At 33.1% G+C, this 19672-nt stretch overlaps 3 protein-coding genes across 3 annotated transcripts; 1 reads left to right on the top strand and 2 right to left on the bottom strand.

The window, feature by feature from the left end:
* Window positions 1–327: 327 nt before the first annotated feature.
* On the top strand, window positions 328–2909 carry LOC130591625 (protein FAR-RED IMPAIRED RESPONSE 1-like). Its single transcript, XM_057395164.1, has 3 exons — window positions 328–790; window positions 1493–2294; window positions 2660–2909. The coding sequence occupies exons 1-3, from the start codon at window positions 695–697 to the stop codon at window positions 2710–2712; spliced, it is 951 nt and encodes a 316-aa protein (XP_057251147.1). The 5' UTR covers window positions 328–694; the 3' UTR covers window positions 2713–2909.
* An 847-nt stretch (window positions 2910–3756) lies between these two features.
* LOC130591448 (uncharacterized) lies at window positions 3757–6806 on the bottom strand. Its single transcript, XM_057394771.1, has 5 exons — window positions 6363–6806; window positions 5396–5644; window positions 4992–5138; window positions 4699–4899; window positions 3757–4271 (listed from the first exon to the last, which is right to left on the bottom strand). Exons 1-5 carry the CDS (start codon window positions 6804–6806, stop codon window positions 4020–4022), a joined length of 1293 nt encoding a protein of 430 aa, XP_057250754.1. The 3' UTR covers window positions 3757–4019.
* Window positions 6807–8514: 1708 nt separating this feature from the next.
* LOC130591529 (uncharacterized) lies at window positions 8515–9546 on the bottom strand. The gene is made up of 2 exons (XM_057394872.1): window positions 9048–9546; window positions 8515–8762 (listed from the first exon to the last, which is right to left on the bottom strand). Exons 1-2 carry the CDS (start codon window positions 9372–9374, stop codon window positions 8592–8594), a joined length of 498 nt encoding a protein of 165 aa, XP_057250855.1. The 5' UTR covers window positions 9375–9546; the 3' UTR covers window positions 8515–8591.
* Between the last annotated feature and the right edge of the window lie 10126 nt (window positions 9547–19672).

Genomic DNA, 19672 nt, shown 5'->3' with positions numbered 1-19672 from the left:
CCAAAAGAAAAAGACACACAACAAGAAAAACCTGTTCAGATACCAGATGTTGAGCAGCCAACCAAGGAAAGAAAGGAAAGAGTAGTCAATGAAACAAGAACAGCATGCAAAGCCATGGTCAGATTTAAGCAAGAAAAACCTGGTCAAGACTTTGTTGTAGTAGCTCATGAGTTGCAGCACAACCATGAGTTGGTAATACAACAAGAAATACATCATCTGAAATCAGAAAGGAAGATAACTGAACAAAAAGGACAACTAATACAAACAATGGTTGAATCTGGCATAAAGCCAATGCATGCATACAACTTTTTGTGTCATGAGCTGGATCAGAAGAAGTAGTGGGCCACACAAAAAGGGACCATCTAAACTATATCACACAGTACAGAACAAGATTGGTTGAAGGAAAGGATATGCAGAGCGTGTTGGACTTACTTCAGCAAAGAGCGGATGATGATCCTGCATTCTTCTACAGGCTGAAATTTGGGGAACATAACAACATTGTCAGCTACTTTTGGCGAGATTCAATGATGTTGGAGGACTTCAAAGCATATGGAGATGTTATGATATTTGACACAACATATAGGACAAACAAATATGGACTGATATGTGCACCATTTGTTGGCATAAATTGCCATTGGAAAACAACAATGTTTGCATGTGCTTTCATAACTAATGAAAAGGAAGAGAGCTTTGAATGGCTACTAGAAACATTCAAAGAGCAATGTGCCAACAAGAGCCAAAGACAATTTTCACTGATCAAGATAAGGCAATGGGCAATGCAATTGAAAAGGTATTTTTCAGTTAGAATTATTTAGTTTTCAGTTAGAATTATTTAGTCTTCAGTTTAGTTAATTATTTATAATTAGTTAGACTTATTTATAATTCAGTTAGACCTATTTAGTTTTCATTTAGACTCATTAATTTTTCAGTTACCTTATTTACTTTTTAGTTAGACTAATTTACTTCTCAGTTAGACTAATTTACTTTTCAGTTAGACTCATTGAGTTTTCAGTTAGACTTATTTAGTTTTCAGTTAGATCATTTAGTTGTCAGTTAGACTCATTGAGTTTGTCAGTTAGACTCATTGAGTTTTCAGTTAGACTTATTTAGTTTTCAGTTAGACTCATTTATTTCCACTATTTCAGTTAGACTTCTTTCTTTTTCGGTTAGACTTATTGATTATTCAGGTAGACTTAGTTAATTTTCAGTTAGACTTATTTAGTTGTCAGTTACACTTATTTACTTTTCAGTTAGACAAATTTACTTTTCAGTTAGACTTATTTAGTTTTCAGTTAGACTCATTTAGTTTTCATTTGGGCTTCATATTACTTCTTTTTGTCTAATGAAATTTTCAGTTAGCATTTACACTGTTTTCAGTTAGACTTCTTAAATTTTCAGTTGGTCTTCATATTATTTCTTTACCTTTTCAATTAGATTCACAAGCATTCAAATGAAAGTGATTTCTAGCATAATATGTACTATCTTAAAACAGGTTTTCCCAAATACAAGACATAGGCTTTGCCTTTGGCATATAGAGAAGAACTTTGTAAGCCACTTCGGATCCCTCAAGACCAATGAAGACTTCAAGAACATGTTCAAGAACTGTTTGATGGGGTGTCAAAATGAATCAGGCTTTGAAGAATTGTGGGCGAAAATGATGGAATTGTATGGACACGAGAAAAAGGAATGGTTCGAGCAAGTATATGATCAGAGACACAAGTGGTGCACCGCATTAAATAGGGATATGTTTTCAGCTGGAATCTTATCATCACAAAGAAGTGAAGTCACAAATAAGGCAATATCATTCAATGCAAAAGCAACAACAAACCTGTTTGAATTCTATCATATATTTGAGCAAACAGTGAAAAGATGGAGAAGCAATGAAACTAGTGACAACTTCCGGAACAGAACTGAACGTCCCAAAGCCGTCAAATCCAAATCAAAGCTTCTGAAACATGCAGCTGATGTATACACACTAGCACTGTATAATGACTTTGAAACAGAGTATGAGTGGGCAATGGCATCATTTTTACGAGCATTTGCAACAGAAAACTCACAGCTGAAGTTGTTTGAAGTCTCACCAGAAGAAGATTTCACCAATTCACATACAGTAGCATACGATGAGGCTACAACAGAATTAGTGTGCTCATGTCAATGCTTCACAGAGACGGGGATGCTTTGCTTTCACATAATAAGGGTCATGCACATGTTCAGCATATTTCAAATACCACAACAATATATCCTTAAGAGATGGACAAGACTTGCAAAGTCAGCAGTATGGGAGAATGTTCAAGGTTAGTGAAATAAATCAATATGACTAACTGACAAATGAAAGCAACTAACTGAAAAACTGAAGACTCCAACTGAAACAATTAACTGATCACCTGAAAGATTTAATTAGTGAACTGAAAAAAAAAAGGCTCCAGCTGAAACATTAGTATAACTAACTGATCCATTAATGTTACTACCAGAACATTAATTGGGGGTTTTGTTTGTGTGTGGGAGGGGGGATATTAGTGGTGGGGGGTTTTGGGGGGTGTGGGGTTTAACACTTAACTAACTGAAACAATTAACACACCACCTGAAAGAATTTATAAGCTATCTGAAAAATTTAGTTAGTCAAATGAAATAATTGACTAAGAAACATTTATTAAAGCAGACAAGGACCAAAGCCAAAATGCACGTTGTGGACACCATGGAGACATGCAATAACCAAGAATTTCTACAACCTAGTGTCAATATGTCAATCAAATGAGGATGCAAGAACATTATGTGACAAGTCGTTGAAGGAATTATACAAATCAGTGAAAGAAGTTTTCAAGACCGATCAACAAAAACAACAAGAAATCGAAGACGAAGAACTACGAAGACAAACAGTTGAAAATCCTGAGGTGATAAAGACAAAAGGAAGACCCCAAAGGGAAACAAGAGAGTAAAAGGACATTTTGAGAAGCGTAAAATGAAGACAAGGCATCCGAACGAATATGGAACAAAAACCCCAAATGTACCTCAAGTTGAATAGTGTTCAAATAATATTAGTTTTCAATTGTATTCCAGTCAGTAATTGTATTGAAATTTACACTTGTTTATTTCTAAGCTACTCGAAATTCAGTAATATTATATTTATTGTCCTTCAGTTAGACTTATTTTTTTTCAGCTAGTGTTTCTAGTGCTTCAGTTAGACGTGTTTACTTTTCAGCTTATATTAATTGAGTTTCAGTTAGACTTGTGTATTTTTCAGCTAGTGTTAATTCTGCTTCAGTTAGACTTATTTATTTCTCAGCTAATCTTTATACTGCTTCAGTTAGACTTGTGTATTTTTCAGCTAGTCTTAATTATGCTTCAGTTAGACTTATTTATTTTTCAGCTTGTATTAATTGTGCTTCAGTTAGACTTGTGTATTTTTCTGCTTCAGTTAGACTTATTTGATTTTCAGCTTCTATTAATTACGCTTCAGTTAGACTTGTGTAATTTTCAGCTAGTGTTAATTTTCCTTCAGTCAGAGTTATTTATTTTTCAGCTAGTATTAATTGTGCTTCAGCTAGACTTCTTTATTTTTCAGCTAGTGTTATAGAGCTTCAGTTAGACTTGTTTATTTTTCAGTTAGACTTATTAACTCTTCAGTTAGACTTGTTTGTTTTTCAGCTACTATTTACAGTGTTTCAGTTAGACTTAAAATTTATATTTACAAATATATGTCATACACTTATTATTATGAGTTAGATTTTTCATTTTTCAGTTGTGTGATTGTATTTTTCCAATTAATTTTCAAACAACTTCATTTACACAAATGTATTCCATTCAAAGTAAGTGTAAATGTACAATTCATTAAAGAACACAGATATAAAATGTAAAATGAGTTCTGTGCTATTTCTACTGTACATTGCAAAATTTAATGGTGTGCTATTTCTACTGTACATTATAATAATAAAAAAAAAAGTTTGGCACCTAAGAATAATGAAATTTCAACAGTTGCTCTATTTTCACTTTGTCTCCAAAATTATTATTCAACACATCTTCTACTTTCGCCTCATGATCCCTCCTTCGCCGTAAAATGTGTGCTTCTTTTCTATTGTCTTCTTTGATCGATTAAATGCTAATTTATCTAGAACAGCCTCTTTATCCTTCCTTATCTTCTGTCTTGCCATCAGTTCAGGTTTCTTTGCAGACCAAACATAACAGTCATGCTTCACTTTCTCTCTCAGTTTGTTTAAAGGATGGTCCACAAGACGAAGAGCAAGCCTACACCGCTCAAGGTTTTTGGTGGCTGCCTAAAAAATAATAAAAAATCAAAACTATTAAAAAAGTTTCAAAAATGTAACAATTACAAAATAAAACTAACTGAAATAAACAACAACATCAACTAGTCTTTATAGTGCTTCATTGTTTTTCAGGTAGTCCTTATAATGCTTTCAGCTAGTAATGATTGTGTTTCAGTTAGACTTGATTGTTTTTCAGCTAGTATTTATTGTGTTTCAGTTAGACTTGTTTATTTCTAAGCTAGTCTTTACAGTGCTTCAGTTAGACTTCATTATTTCTCAGCTAGTCTTTATAGTGCTTCAGTTAGACATCTTTGTTTTTCAGCTAGTCTTTCAAGTCCTTCACTAACTGGCTATCATACCTTTTTCTATTAAAAAACTTTCAAAAACAGAAATGTAACAAGCAAAATACTCCCTAAAAACAATAAAGTAATCATACCCTTTTCAGGTCAACAAGTGCAACATGGTTAGTATTTTGACCGTCATACAGCTCCATGGTTTTGATTGCATAGACACCACAATCAAAATTGTTGTCCTTGCTTCTCCAAGGGAAGTAAAGAGTTGATGTTTGCCAATGGTGGAGACGATCAAAATCACGACATCTCATAGTCTCTTGCATAAAAGAATCAAAAGCACGACACTGCATTTGAAGATCAAAAAGTAAACAACAATTAAAAAACAAGTAATAAAATGGAACAAAAAAAATACAAATGCTCATAAAAAGGTACGTACAAAGTATGTAAGACCGTTAAATTCCTCATGCTTATATCTATCAATGTCCTTCATGTCTGTACGATTGTCAATATTTTCAATCCTTTTTGCTTTCTTGTTCAGCACCAAGACAGTATAATGATCATCCTTGTGAACAGGAACAAAAATCTGGAAGATAAACATAAGATGCAAAAGCAATAAGTCTACCTGACAGAGAACAAAAAACAAAATGAAATACTAAAAACACTAGCTGAACTAAAAACATACACTAACTGAAAACATAAACTAGGACTAACTGACAAGTAACATACACTAACTGAAAGAGAAAATACACTAACTGAAACAACAAACACTAAATAAAACATAAAATAATACTAAGTGAAATCAAAACAAATAAAAAAATGGTTAACAATAATACAACTAACCAGTTCAGCTTCTCGAATATCATTCCCTGGAAATGATTTCACCCATGAAGAAATAGCTTCCTTACATTTCTTGTTGAATAAATCATCATCTTTTGTAATAAGCTTTTTCTTGTTTTCTTCCCATTCCTTCAACTTCTGATCATACTGACTAGTGCCCTCCAGCTTCTTCAAAATAATCTCATTTTCAGCAATCTCACTCTCAAACTGAACCTTTTTTACCTTCTCAGCACACAACCAATTGATATAGTTCTACAACAAAAGAAAATAGATATTATGACAAACTGAAAGACGGAGATAACCAACTGAAAAAATAAATTTAGTTTTCAGTTAGACTTTTTAAAATGTCAGTTAGATTTATTTACTTTTCAGTTACACTTATTTAGTTTCCAGTTAGACTTATTTAGTTTTCAGTTAGACTCATTAAGTTTTCAGTTAGACTCATTAAGTTTTCAGTTAGACTCATTAAGTTCTCAGTGAGACTCATTAAGTTTTCAGTTAGACTTATTTACTTCTCAGTTAGACTAATTTACTTTTCAGTTAGACTCATTTAGTTTTCAGTTAGACTTATTTAGTTTTCAGTTAGACTCATTAAGTTGTCATTTTAAGGTAACTAGTTAAGTTTTCAGTTAGACTCATTAAGTTTTCAGTTAGACTCATTAAGTTTTCAGTTAGACTTATTTACTTCTCAGTTGGAGTAATTTACTTTTCAGTTAGACTCATTTAGTTTTCAGTTAGACTTCTTTATTTTTCAGTTACACTTATTTATTATTCAGCTAGACTTATTAAGTTTTCAGTTAGACTTATTTAGTTGTCAGTTACACTTATTTACTTTTTATTAGACTGAAAACATAATATGACCAACTGAAAAACATAACATGACAAACTGAAAAACAGAAGATGACCAACTGACAAAATACTATGACCAAATGAAAACAAACATATAAAACTAAGCAATAACAACACTTACAAAAGGCATAATATTAAACCAGAATCTCCTTGTTGCAGAAGGTGATTCCTCTTCTTGCCTATTGAACATGAAGGCGCATCCGTCAATAACTCCACTTGTGAGCCAACCTTGACGAGGCATGCTAATTAAGTCGAATTTGTACAACTGAACCGCATAGTTGCTATGAGGATTATCAAAATCCACAATGAGATCACTTGTTAGTTCACTTTGCATAATGTCATTTTTCATCTTCACTTCTTCAGAATCTGTATCCAATGACATATATGCAACATCTTCATACTCATTGTAAAATAGATAATCAACCAGCAACCTCTGGTCAGGAGACAGATCACTCAAATATCTATTATAATGCTGCAAACTTCGACACAATATTATGCCATGGTTGTTGACAGGAACACATGCAATCCAGGGTAGAAGATGAAACAACACCAGCTTCCTTCTCATCCTCTTCTTTTTAGCCTTGTCAGAAGATGAATCAACTCCATGATCAGCAATCCTATCAATCAGGTCCTCCAAACCTTCATCGTCATAATCATCACCTGGTTCCTTAACTCTCACAACTTTCCCAACTTTCTCTGAAGTAGGGTCATAGTCCCACCCCTTCAATAATTCAGGTGTTGAAGGGATTTCTGACTTTGATTGTTTCTGAGGTTTGTAGGATTTGTATGATGATTGATCAGAATAAGAGCCATCACCCTGCATTCAATTAAAATATCAAAAAAAATGACAGATATACTAACTGAAAGATAAACATACACTAACTGAAAATAGAACGATACTAACTGACAAGAAACATAAACCAAATGAAAAATAAACTATTACTAACTGACAAGAAAGATACACTAACTGAAACATAAAATAATACTAACTGACAAGAAACAAACACTAACTGACATGAAACTTACACTAACTCAAACATAAACTAATACTAACTGACAACAAACATACACTAACTGAAATAAAAGATATACTAAATGACAAGAAACATACACTAACTGAAACAGAAAAATAAACAAATTAAAACAGAAACTAAAACTATACTTACTCGAGGATATTTTACATTTACTGGAGTGATGATTGGAATTGAACTTCCAACACCCTCACCACTCTCTGCACTGTCTGCAAGATCCTCAACAACAGGACTAGGAGTTAATAGTTGGAATGAAGGGCCATCGAAATCAGCAATGTTTTTCCTTTTAGCAGAAGAATCAACTCTCCAAGACTTTCTGCTATATACATTCTCAACAGCTTCAACAACAGGAGGAGGAGGAGGAGGAGTTGGAGTACGAAGATCAACAATATCAATACCAGCAGCGGTTCGAGTAGGGACGTGTGTAGAAATCTTACACTTATCCTTATCCTTAGCCCCTTTAACTTGATCATCATCAGCATTCCTCCTCTTCGTATCATCTTCCTTTGGTTGTTCTTCCTCAACATCTTAATTCAAAAACAAAAAACAATAAAAAATAAATATAAAAAGTTCCATTTGATATTTATATGATATTCAGTTGGTATTAATACTATTTCAGTTAGAGTATCAAAATTTTCAGTTGGTCTGAATATTCTTTCAGTTTGACTTGTTTATTGTTCAGGTAGTCTTTATAGTGCTTCAGTTAGACTTGTTTATTTTTTCAGCTAGTCTTTATAATACTTCAGTTAGACTTATTTACTCTTCCGTTAGACTTATTTCCTCTTCAGTTACGCTGATTCAGTTAGACTTATTAAGTGTTCAGTTAGAGTAATTTAGTTTTCAGTTAGACTTATTAACTCTTCAGTTAGACTTATTTACACTTCAGTTAGACTTATTTTCTCTTCATTTAGACTTATTTACTCTTCAATTAGACTAATTTAGTTTTCAGTTAGACTTATTTAGTTTTCAGTTAGACTTATTAACTCTTCAGTTAGACGTATTTGCTCTTCAGTTAGACTTATTTGCTCTTCAGTTAGACTAATTTAGTTTTCAGTAAGACTGATTCAATTTTTAGTTAGACTTATTTAGTTTTCAGTTTGACTTATTTTCTTTTCAGTTGGTCCTTAATTTATTTCATTTAGTATAATTATTCTTTTATTTGATACTATTACAATCATTTTCAGCTACACTTTATAATACTTCAGTTATTTTTCAGTTCGTTTTCATATTGTTACAAACTAAAACAGTATTTCAGTTGCTATTTATAAGATATTATTTTCTTTAGAGCATCACATTTTTCAGTTGGTCTTTGAATTCTTTCAATTAGGTATAAAATGAAAGAAACTTACTTCCTCCTTTCTCTCCATCTGCATGAACCCCAGCATCCAACTCTTTATTTCCTCCTTCCTCTTTATCTCCTTGAAGACCACAATCATCATCAGCATTGCCAGTCTTCTTATTATCATCTTCCTTTGGTTCTTTCTCATTATCTTCATTCAAAAACAAAAACAATAAAAAAATAAATAAATACACAATAACTGAAAAACACAAAATCAGAAATGAATAAATTGATTGACAAACTAAAACTATTTTTCCACCAGATTAAATAAAAACAAATACCAAAAGTTTCATTTGGTATTTATATGATATTCAGCTAGTATTAATATTATTTCAGTTAGAATATCAGACTTTTCAGTTGGTCTTTTTATTCTTTCAGTTAGCTATTTAACTTTTTCATTTAAGCAAACTGAAACAATACAATAAGAAGAACTTACTTCCACCTTCCTCTCCATCTCCATGAAGACCAGCATCCTTATCTCCTCCTTTGTCTTCATCTCCTTGAAGACCAGGATCACCATTATCTCCTCCTTTGTCTTCATCTCCATGAAGACCAGCATCCTTATCTCCTCCTTTGTCTTCATCTCCTTGAAGACCAGGATCACCATTATCATCAGCATCATCCTCCTTTGTCTCATTATAATTCTGGTGATCCTTATCATCACCATCATCATCATCATCATCATCATCATCATCATCTTTATGCTGATCATCATCAGCATTCCTCTTCTTCTCATCCTCCTCTCCTTTTTCATCATCTTCATTCAAAACATAAAAAAACAACTAAATACACATAAACTGAAACAATGTTTTCAACAGATGAAAAAAAAAATAAACTGAAAAAATCCAGCAATCAAATGAAAACTTAAGTGAATTGAAAAAATTCATTTAGTATTCATCTCATTTTCAGCTGGTGTTCATATTATTTCAGTTAGACTGTCAAAGTTTTCAGTTGGTCTTTTTATTCTTTCAGTTAGAGTCTCCAAGTTAGATATTTCACTTCTTCAGTTAAACATTTCTTTCAGTTAGAGTCTAAAATTTTTATTCCAACCAGATTACAAAACTACAACATGAAAATAATATAATGAAAGGAACTTACTTCCTTCTTTCAAATCAACTCCATGAACACCATAATCCAAATCAGGAACATTTTCATTTCTTCCAAACTCCAATTCAACAGGCCGCTTCACCAATAGTGAAATTGTAGGATCAACTTTGTTTGCACTGTCTTTCGCTTCCAAATGACGCTTGCATATGTCGTCAATTTGACTCAGAAAATCTGGGTTAAATACTTCACTATCATCCAGAGAAATACTGTCTTGAGACAACTTCTCGCCTTCCTCCCGAATATTCTGGGCAATCTCCAAATTCACTTGACAGAATGCAAGCGCATTCCTCTTCAACTTGTGCATGTTCTTCACATATTCCTTCAATTAAAAGAGCAAAATAAAATAAACAACCAAATCAATATGATGATGACACAGAAGCAACATAAACAAAAATATAAGGACCATCTGAAAGAATCAAACTATCAAATGAAAACTTAAATGAAATATAAATAAACTTATTTAGTTTTCAGTTACACTAAGTTAGTTTCCAGATAGACTTATTTAGTTTTCAGTTAGACTTATTTAGTTTTCAGTTAGACTTATGTACTCTTCAGTTAGACTTATGTACTCTTCAGTTAGACTTTTTTAGTTTTCAGTTAGACTTATGTACTCTTCAGTTAGACTTCTTTAATTTTCAGTTAGACTTATTTAGTTTTCAGCTAGACTTATTTACTTCTAAGTTAGACTTATTTAGTTTTCAGTTAGACTAATATAATTTTTAGTTAGACTTATTTACTCTTCAGTTACATAGTTTCAGTTAGACTTCTTTATTTCTAAGTTACACTTCTTTACTTTTCAGTTAGACTTATTTGCTCTTCAGCTAGAACTGGCATTATTTCAGTTAGAGGTTAACAGTCTTCACTTAGAGTTCAAGAGTAAAAAAATAAAAACATAAGATAAATGAAACTCACAGGAACATCAAGAGCATCTATTTCCTCATCAGTCATCAAACTATGAGGAAGATCCATAATAAGCTGCCTAGTTGAATGTGATGGACCCTCAACCACCTTGATTATAGGAGAACCAGACTTCCTACTAGCAACACTAACACTGGGAGTTTTAAACTCAACCTTCTGTTTTTCACGCTTCACCGGCAGAATAAAATCCATGTTGATCTCAAACTGCTTCACAACATCACTCAAATCCTTCTCTTCCTGCCAATAACTGATAAATGGCTTACTGACATTTGAATAATCCAGATTACGACACTTGAAGTTGTGAATAACAGCAAGAGTCAAAGCACTAACGCATCCCCGAAGCTTGAATGATATTTTCTTCTGTCCAAGCTCATTCTTCTTCATCATAATAGACTGATGACAGTCCAAAACAGCAGCACAAAGACTTCTCAATATATATCCACACCAGTCATAACTTGAAATTGTAGATGCATCTTCTAAACTCTTGGCACATTTCAGCACAGGCCCTAAATCAGCTATAGGACATAGAAGCTTGGACAACGAAAAGATAACAAATAACTTCTTGAAATCATCCCCGGATTGATATTTCTTAAACAAATCATCCCAATTTTTTCTACCAATATATACCTTCTTGGGATCAGAAATACCAAGAAACCTATGCCAATCCTTCCTGCACTTCCAGCCTCTATCTGACTACCTTTCCTCCTAAAGGTGTCATCATCTATAACCTCTACTGGTCTATCTGACACAGGTAACCCCAAAACATCACTAATGGTAAACTTATTAAAAATCAGTTTACCATTCTTTGTTGAAAACATCATTCCAGATGCATTGTAATTCAACAACACCTCCAAATTCAGATTAGGACAAAACTTCTTTATCTTAATATCTAAGAGACTCCCAAACCCAATATCCCTAATGTCTCTTTTTTGCTCATCACTCAAATTACTAACCACTTCATTTAAATGGGAATAGTCTGACAATACTTGTAGACTAATTGACTTTATTTCTTGCTCAGTGAAATTCCTAACAAAAGTGAACAAAAATAACTTTAAAACATAAAAAAAACACAATCATATAATATAAAAGGAGAATAATGAAAAAAACATACGATCTATCAAATGTGTCTTTCTGTTGATCGGGATTAGATCTCGAAAATGAAAACTTGATTGGTGATAAATCAGATTTCCCTTTCTTCTTAGACAATGATTTATCACATCTGAAAGAAAGAAAGTTTAATCAAACAATAAAACTAACTGGAAAAAAAACAGCATCAACTGAAAAAATACAAAGATCAACTGAAAGAATACAAAGTTCAACTGAAAGAATACCAACATCAACTAAAAGCAGACCACCATCAACTGAAACAATAGCCTTGATTATTTTTAAGGTAGTCTATATAGTGCTTCAGTTAGACTTCTTTGTGTTTCAAGTAGTCTATATAGTGCTTCAATTAGACTTGTTTGCATTTCAGCTTATATAAATTGTGCTTCAGTTAGACTAGTTTATTTTTCAGTTAGTCTTTACAGTCCTTCAAAGTAACTTCTTTATTTTTCAGCTAGTATTTGTTGTGCTTCAAGTAGCCTTGTTTATTTTTCAGCTAGTCTGCATAGTGCTTCAGTTAGACTTGTTTGTTTTTCAGATAGTCTATATAGTGCTTCAGTTAGACTTGTTTATTTTTCAGCTAGTCTATATAGTGCTTCAGTTAGACTTGTGTGTTTTTCATATAGTTTATATAGTGCTTCAGTTAGACTTGTTTGTTTCTCAGCTAGTCTCTACAGTCATTCAAAGTAACTTCTTTATTGTGCTTCACTTAAACTTGTTTGTTTATCAGCTAGTCCTTATTATTTCATTTAGTATAATTATTCTTTCATTTCATTCTATTCCAATTACACTTAAAATTTTCATTGAAAATTTACATTGCTTCAGTTAGACTTGTTTCTTTTATCAGCTAGTCTATATAGTGCTTCAGTTAAACATGTTTGTTTTTCAGCTAGTCAATATAGTGCTTCAGATAGACTTGTTCATTTTTCAGCTAGTATATAAAGTGCTTCAGATAGACTTGTTCGTTTTTCAGCTAGTATATAAAGTGCTTCAGATAGACTTGTTCGTTTTTCAGCTAGTCTATATAGTGCTTCAGATAGACTTGTTTGTTTTTCAGATAGACTTCTCCGTTTGTCAGCTAGTCTATATAGTGCTTCAGATAGACTTATTCGTTTTTCAGCTAGTCTATATAGTGCTTCAGATAGACTTGTTTGTTTTTCAGATAGACTTGTTCGTTTTTCAGCTAGTCTATATAGTGCTTCAGATAGACTTATTCGTTTTTCAGCTAGTATATATAGTGCTTCAGATCGACTTGTTTGTTTTTCAGATAGACTTGTTCGTTTTTCAGCTAGTCTATATAGTGCTTCAGATAGACTTGTTTGTTTTTCAGATAGACTTCTCCGTTTGTCAGCTAGTCTATAAAGTGCTTCAGATAGACTTGTTCGTTTTTCAGCTAGTCTATATAGTGCTTCAGATAGACTTATTTGTTTTTCAGATAGACTTCTCCGTTTCTCAGCTAGTCTATATAGTGCTTCAGATAGACTTATTTAGTTTTCAATTAGACTTATTTAGTTGTCAGCTAGACTTCTTTATTTTTCAGTTGGTCTTCTTACTACTTCATTTAGTATAATGACTCTTTATTTCATTGTTTTCCAATTAGACTAAAAATATTCAGTTAAAATTTACATTGTTTCAGTTACACTACTTCATTTTTCAGTTGCACTACTTCATTTTTCAGTTACATCTTTATTTTTTTAAAAAAAAGTAAAGAAAAACAAATAAAAAACAACAAAAGAAAGGTAGAAATGTCTAAATGAAACTAAACAAAATCAACTGAAAGAATATAAGAAGCAACTAAAACAATACTAGAATCAACTGAAACAATACAAGAATCAACTGAAGGAATATAAATATCAACTGAAAACAACATCAACTAAAAGAATACAAGTAGCAACTGAAAGAATACTACAATCAACTGAAAGAATATAAATATCAACTGAAAAACAACAACAACTGAAAACATGTGTATAAAACAACAAAAACTGAAACACAAACCCTAAAAACATGAAATAAATACTCTGATAAACTGAAAACATTCAAAAATAGAAAAAAAATATCTAAACTACTCTAAGAACTTGAAATCTACCTTGGATCATAATCAACATCTTTCTCTTTCTTCTTCCCAGCAGTAGACAGTGCCAAAATTTTTCCTGAAGATGCGAGACTCTTCACCTTCTTCGACTTCGGGCTACATTACAATTACAACAACAAAAACGCTCAAATTTTGAAAACAAAAAAAATTTGCAGCAAAAATCAAACGAAATTATACCTAGAATCATCATCTCTAATCCTCTTCACCATATTTGCGATGCAAACGTAATGAATTACGAACAAAAAAACACGCTAAGTTTCAATAGCAGAGAAGCAGAGAAGCAGAAAAATTCTAGAAATAATCAGTAAATAATATATCGGTTTCTTTGAAATGAAGAAGAATCAGTTTTAAAACTAGCGAGAATCAAGTAGAAATCCAAAAAACAGTTTCAAAATCGAAAAAAGATAATGACCTAATAACCGTTATATGTTTTTTCTAAAAATAAACAAAACTGCTGATCAACAAAATAAATATGAAAAAAAAAGAAAGCCCGCGCGTTTTTGATGGCTAAGCCCGTCCGACGGAAGGTATTGGGTCAGACGGTCTGACCCAATACTTTCACAAATTTTAATAACTTCAAGATAGATGCCTCCTTGCTTGATGTTCCTTATTCTGGCACTCGCTTCACTTGGACTAATAAAAGATTTCCTCCTCACATCATCTTTGAACGCTTTGATAGGGGTTACATGTCTAATGATTGGCTTATGAATTTTCCTTCTAGTCGCATTACCAAATTTCCTATAACTTGCTCAGATCACGGGGCAACAATGTTTTCTAATGTAGCACCTATCATCACAAATAGACGACCTTACCAATTGGAAAATTGGTGTTTAGGTTTGAAGGAAATTAAAGATTTACTACAACAAATCTAGGGTGAATTAGTTGTAGGCAACCCAGGCTTTATTCTATCTTCCAAACTTTCAAAGGTTAGACATGAGTTTCAACAGTGGTGTATCAAACATAAAAGATTTAATGGTATTGATTGGAAAAATATTTCGTCAACACTGTAACAAAGTGGTAATATCACTGATTCTCAACAAGTAGCTAGTTATGTTCAGACTAATAATGAGCTTTGAAAAAGGGTTGAGCTTGCCTATAATTAGTGGAAACAAAGAATGAAGGATGTTTGGCTTTGTTGTGCCAATTCTTCGACTAAAATGTGTTATGCAAAGGTCAAAATAAGAAGGTCTTTGAACTTAATTCATTCTTTACCAGACAATGAACGTAACCATCTTTTGACATATCAAGAAATGGTCACTCTTGTGGTAAATGTTCTTCAAAAAGGGTATTCGGAGGATTCAAATCGGATTCATACAAGTGAAATAATGAATGCCTTACATGAGATAGAGCTGCCTACACTAACAGATCAACAGAAAGCAAGCTTACTTACCATCCCTTGTGTTACAGAGATTTAAAAACATATATTCAATATGAAATCTAATGCTTCTCCAGGGCCTGATGGAATTACAATGGAACTTTTCAAAGTCCACTGGAATGTTGTAGGTCAAGCTACTGTAGAGGGGATATAAAACATCTTCAGAACATGTCAACTACTCAAATCGTGTAATCACTCTATATTGGTTATGATTCCTAAGAAGATGGCTCCTTAAAATGCTAATTAACTTCGCCCAATTAGTTTGTGTAACACAATCTACAAATGTATTACAAAATGCATTCTTAAAAGACTTCGAGGCTTTCTTCAAGTATCATTACTGATTTTCATAAACATATTTTTGTCTCTCGAAGAGAAATGACTGAAAACATTTTACTCACTCATGAGTTGTGCCATAAAATCAATTCAAGGAAGGATGGTGTTCAAGGTCTTGTAGGCCTTAAAATGGACTTGTCGGAGGTCTATGATAGAGTGAGTTGGAAGTTTTTATTCCGTGTTTTGTCTGCTTATGGCTCCCCTAAAACCTGGATTAATTTGGTTAACTACTGCATTACTTCAGTTTCCTATAAAGTTCTGTCCGATAGGGCTATGTCTAACAGGTTTGTTCCAAGTCGAGGTCAGCGTCAAGGTGATCCACTGTCACCTTATTTGTATATCATTGCAATGGATGTGTTTTCTCGAATGCTCTCTTTGGGTTATGACTTAAAACCTTTTAGAGGGATCAAAGTTTCAAGGTGAAGCCCGCATATTACTCACCTATTCTTTGTAGATGATGTAATGATTTTCTTCCAAGCTTCTCATGATGCTGCTATTAATATTAATCAGTTAGTAGCAAAGTTTAGTCATATTTCTGGTCAAGTGGTGAATTGTGATAAATCTTCAATAAAGTTCTCCCAAACGTGGATGGTCTACTTCGTCAGGATATTAAATACTCTTTGTAGTATGTGAAGGTTTCAACGTTCTCATCTCATCTAGGGGCTCCAATCGATTTACATGGGTAAAAAAACAAAATTTTGTTTTCCTCTTGGACAAAATTGCGGGGAAAATTGCTCATTGGAATTTATCCAAGCTTTCTCAAATGACCAAGTTAGTTTTCATCAACACCATTTTGGTTGCTATAATTTCCCATATTATTTCTTGTTATGAGTTGTCATACTCGATTACTTCATCTATTGATGCCCTAATAACAAGGTTTTGGTAGGCTGGTACTTCTTCTAAGGGTATTCATTGGGTTAAGCACTCCGTCATTCATTTGTCAAAAGGCATGGGAGGTTTGGGAATAAGAGCTTCAGATGTTGTTAACAAAACCTTCCTTATGAAAAGGGTGTGGACTATTCATACTCAAGTAACTCAACCTCATAAACTGCTTAGTAGGGGTTATAATGGTATGAGTCCGTCTTTCTTGTCTGCTAAGATGGAAAAACCATTTCTTAGATCTCATTCTCGGGGTTCTAGGAGTCTTGCTCATGCTGAGGTTTTACAACAGAAAGGTTGTAGTTGGAACGAAGGTTGGTGATGGCAGAAACATTAGAGTGTTTGGTGATCATTGGGTTGACAATTTAATTCCAGAGGTCAAATCAACTATCATTATGCATCAAGCTCAATCAACAATGGTTAGTCAGCTTATCACTTACCCCCTGTTCCTAAATGGAATATCACTCTTGTTCGTCAACTTGTTGCTTTAAAGATGCACAAAATATTTTAAGAATAGAGCTCCCTCATCAGGGGGAGCAGGATCAAATTGTTTGGCATCACAATAATTTATCGGGTTTCTTCGCTACAAAATCTGGTTATGCTTTCCTCATGGCTATGCAGCATGGTCAACTTTCTCATAATCAACTGCACTCCCCTCTCTTTAAGGTGATTTGGCACCTTAACATTCAACCTAAATGGAGGTTGTTTCTTTGGAAGATGAGTCTAATCAATATCTCCCTCTCCATTTCAATCTTGCCAAGAAAGGTGTTTCTACTAATTTCTCTTGACCTTTTTGTGATAATGATGATGAAGACGAAATTCACTTGTTTTGCTTTGCAAGAAAGTGCAGAATATATGGAGGAATAGCTCTGTTGCTATATCTTCAATTGTAGATGAATCCATTTCTATGAGAGATTGGATTTCATCCTATATCCATTTCTATCAGTCAGTTAAGGATTTTTCAGTTAAGGATTTTTTACTCCTCCCAAACCTAGCCTCTCCTCTCCTTTTCTCTCTCTAAAACCCTAGCCTCCCTTACCCCTTCTTCATCAATTAGGGGGCTGCCATGGATGTTTTCATCCATGGTAAGCCCCTTTTTCCCTTTTTTTTCAGTTTTTAGTTCATTTTCTTATTTTGTTCAATAAATTAGTATCTCTTTATGAGATTTTCTCAAACCCTTTTATGGGTTTTTAGTTTCTGTTTTGGAAATCTCCTTCTCCCCTATGGGAGTTGTGAGTATGGTTCTTTTGTTTTTAGGTATGAGAAATTATTCTCATTGGTTGAAGTTCGAGATTCAACATGAAGAATTAGGGTTTCACAACTTCTGTAAAATTATGGAAGACTATTGGAGTACGTTCATCCCAAAATTTCCGCATCTGCAGATCGTATGCCGAACCAGAGCGAACTCATAGATTGCATTGCTTCAGATGAAGATTTTTATTAAGGCAAAATTAAGTCAAATCTGCGATGTTTACATTTCTAGGGTGATATGTAATTCTATTAGAATTTTATGTTTTTCAGAAATGACTTGTAAGTGCCGTTTGGCGAAATATTATTGAAATCCCTTTTCTTTCAAAAAAAAAAAAAAAAAAAAAAAAACTGGTAATCAGTTAGGATGGTTATAGTAGTCAAAAAGTCACAAACTTTGTGGCTCATTAATGGGAAATCTGGATTGCTCGAAATAACATAATTTTTCGAGGTGCTAGTTCTCCGGAAATTTAGATTCATGTCACCATTGCAGTGGCTTCTGCTCGGCATACTAGATATGTTGAACTACTTGAGCAACAACTTAGATTACTTCATCCTCCAGAGAGGGATAGTGACATGCCGCCTGGTTTCCTGGTGCATTTAGGTCACTTGACTACATGCACTGCTTCTCACATCATTCAAGTGGATGGTTCTTGGGATAGGAAAACCAAATGTGCGGTTGGTTCATGGAAACCTCAACTCAGCATCAACAGCTTGGTGGGGGTGATCACTTTATTGCTAAATCTGCTCTACGGACCTGTTCTCCTCAGCATAAAACAACTGAACTGAATAGAACTAAATTAAACTGAACTGAACTGAACTGAATTGAATTGAACTGAAATGAATAATGATATGTGAGAGTAAAAGTATTATCTAGAGTTGAACTGAACTGAACTGAATTGAATTGAACTGAATTGAATTGAACTGAGCTGAATCAAACTAAATTGAACTGAACAGAATTGAACTGAACTGAACTAAACTGAACAAAAAATAAGTTGGGGAGAACAGGCCTACATGCTAAGTTACAAACAATTCTGCTATGTATTCATTGGATCATTGAAATTGGGTTGGTCTCAGTTCAAATTAACTTGGATTCAACCAGTAGCATCCAACTTTTACTAGATAAAGGTGCTACAAATAGTAACTTGCATTGGACGGTACAAAATATCCTTAATGCGGCGACTTCCCTATCTTACTGTAAGATTGGCAAAGTTTCTAGGAACCAAGTCAAATCTGCTCATGACTTAGCTAGACTACATCGTTCTCTTCTGTAATTTTTGCTTTTCGTTAGTTTAGTTGTAGCCTCTGTTAAAAACAATGCAAATAAATGGAGTCATAGTCTCATGAATATTGTTGTGAGAAGAAAATAAAACAGTATATTACAAGGTGACATTTTTCAACTTTTGTTTCGAACTTATCAAAAATTATTTAAACTTATATGAATTTGTCTAATGGCTTGTTTGGATTCTGGAATTTCATTTTAAATTCTGGAATTTCATTTGAAATTCTGGAATTGGGCCAAATCACTTGTTTGGATCATCTAAGAATTTGGAATTGTATTTGGCCCAAATCCAAGACTCATAAGAAGTAAGGCATAATTGGATAATTTGAAATCCAACCAAAACATATGTCATTTCAAATCCAAAATAAGTGTCAGTTTATTTCTATCTCCTCTCTCATCACTCCCCCCTTCTTCTCTCTCCCACCGTTAACAATACCATTACAAACATGTTCAAATTATGCATTTGAAATTCCTATTTTTTCCCAAACAAATCAGTTGGATTTGAATGTGGGGATTTACAATTCTAGAATTGAAATTCTAGAATTCAAATGAAATCCATGTTCCCAAACATAACCTAAACTTATTTGGATTTTAATAAAGCTTATTTTATGTTTGAGAAATTATTAAAATTTATTAAACATAAAAATTCTTTTAAGGTGACAAAAGCACACCCTAAATTTAATACATTAATTTTATAGACAAATTATATTAAGAAAAGTTAAA

The sequence above is a fragment of the Beta vulgaris genome, chromosome 5 (assembly GCF_026745355.1).
Source record: "Beta vulgaris subsp. vulgaris cultivar EL10 chromosome 5, EL10.2, whole genome shotgun sequence".
Lineage (NCBI taxonomy): Eukaryota > Viridiplantae > Streptophyta > Magnoliopsida > Caryophyllales > Amaranthaceae > Beta > Beta vulgaris.
The sequence above is the reverse complement of the archived record's forward strand: the minus strand, read 5'-3'. Positions and strand labels throughout refer to the sequence as shown.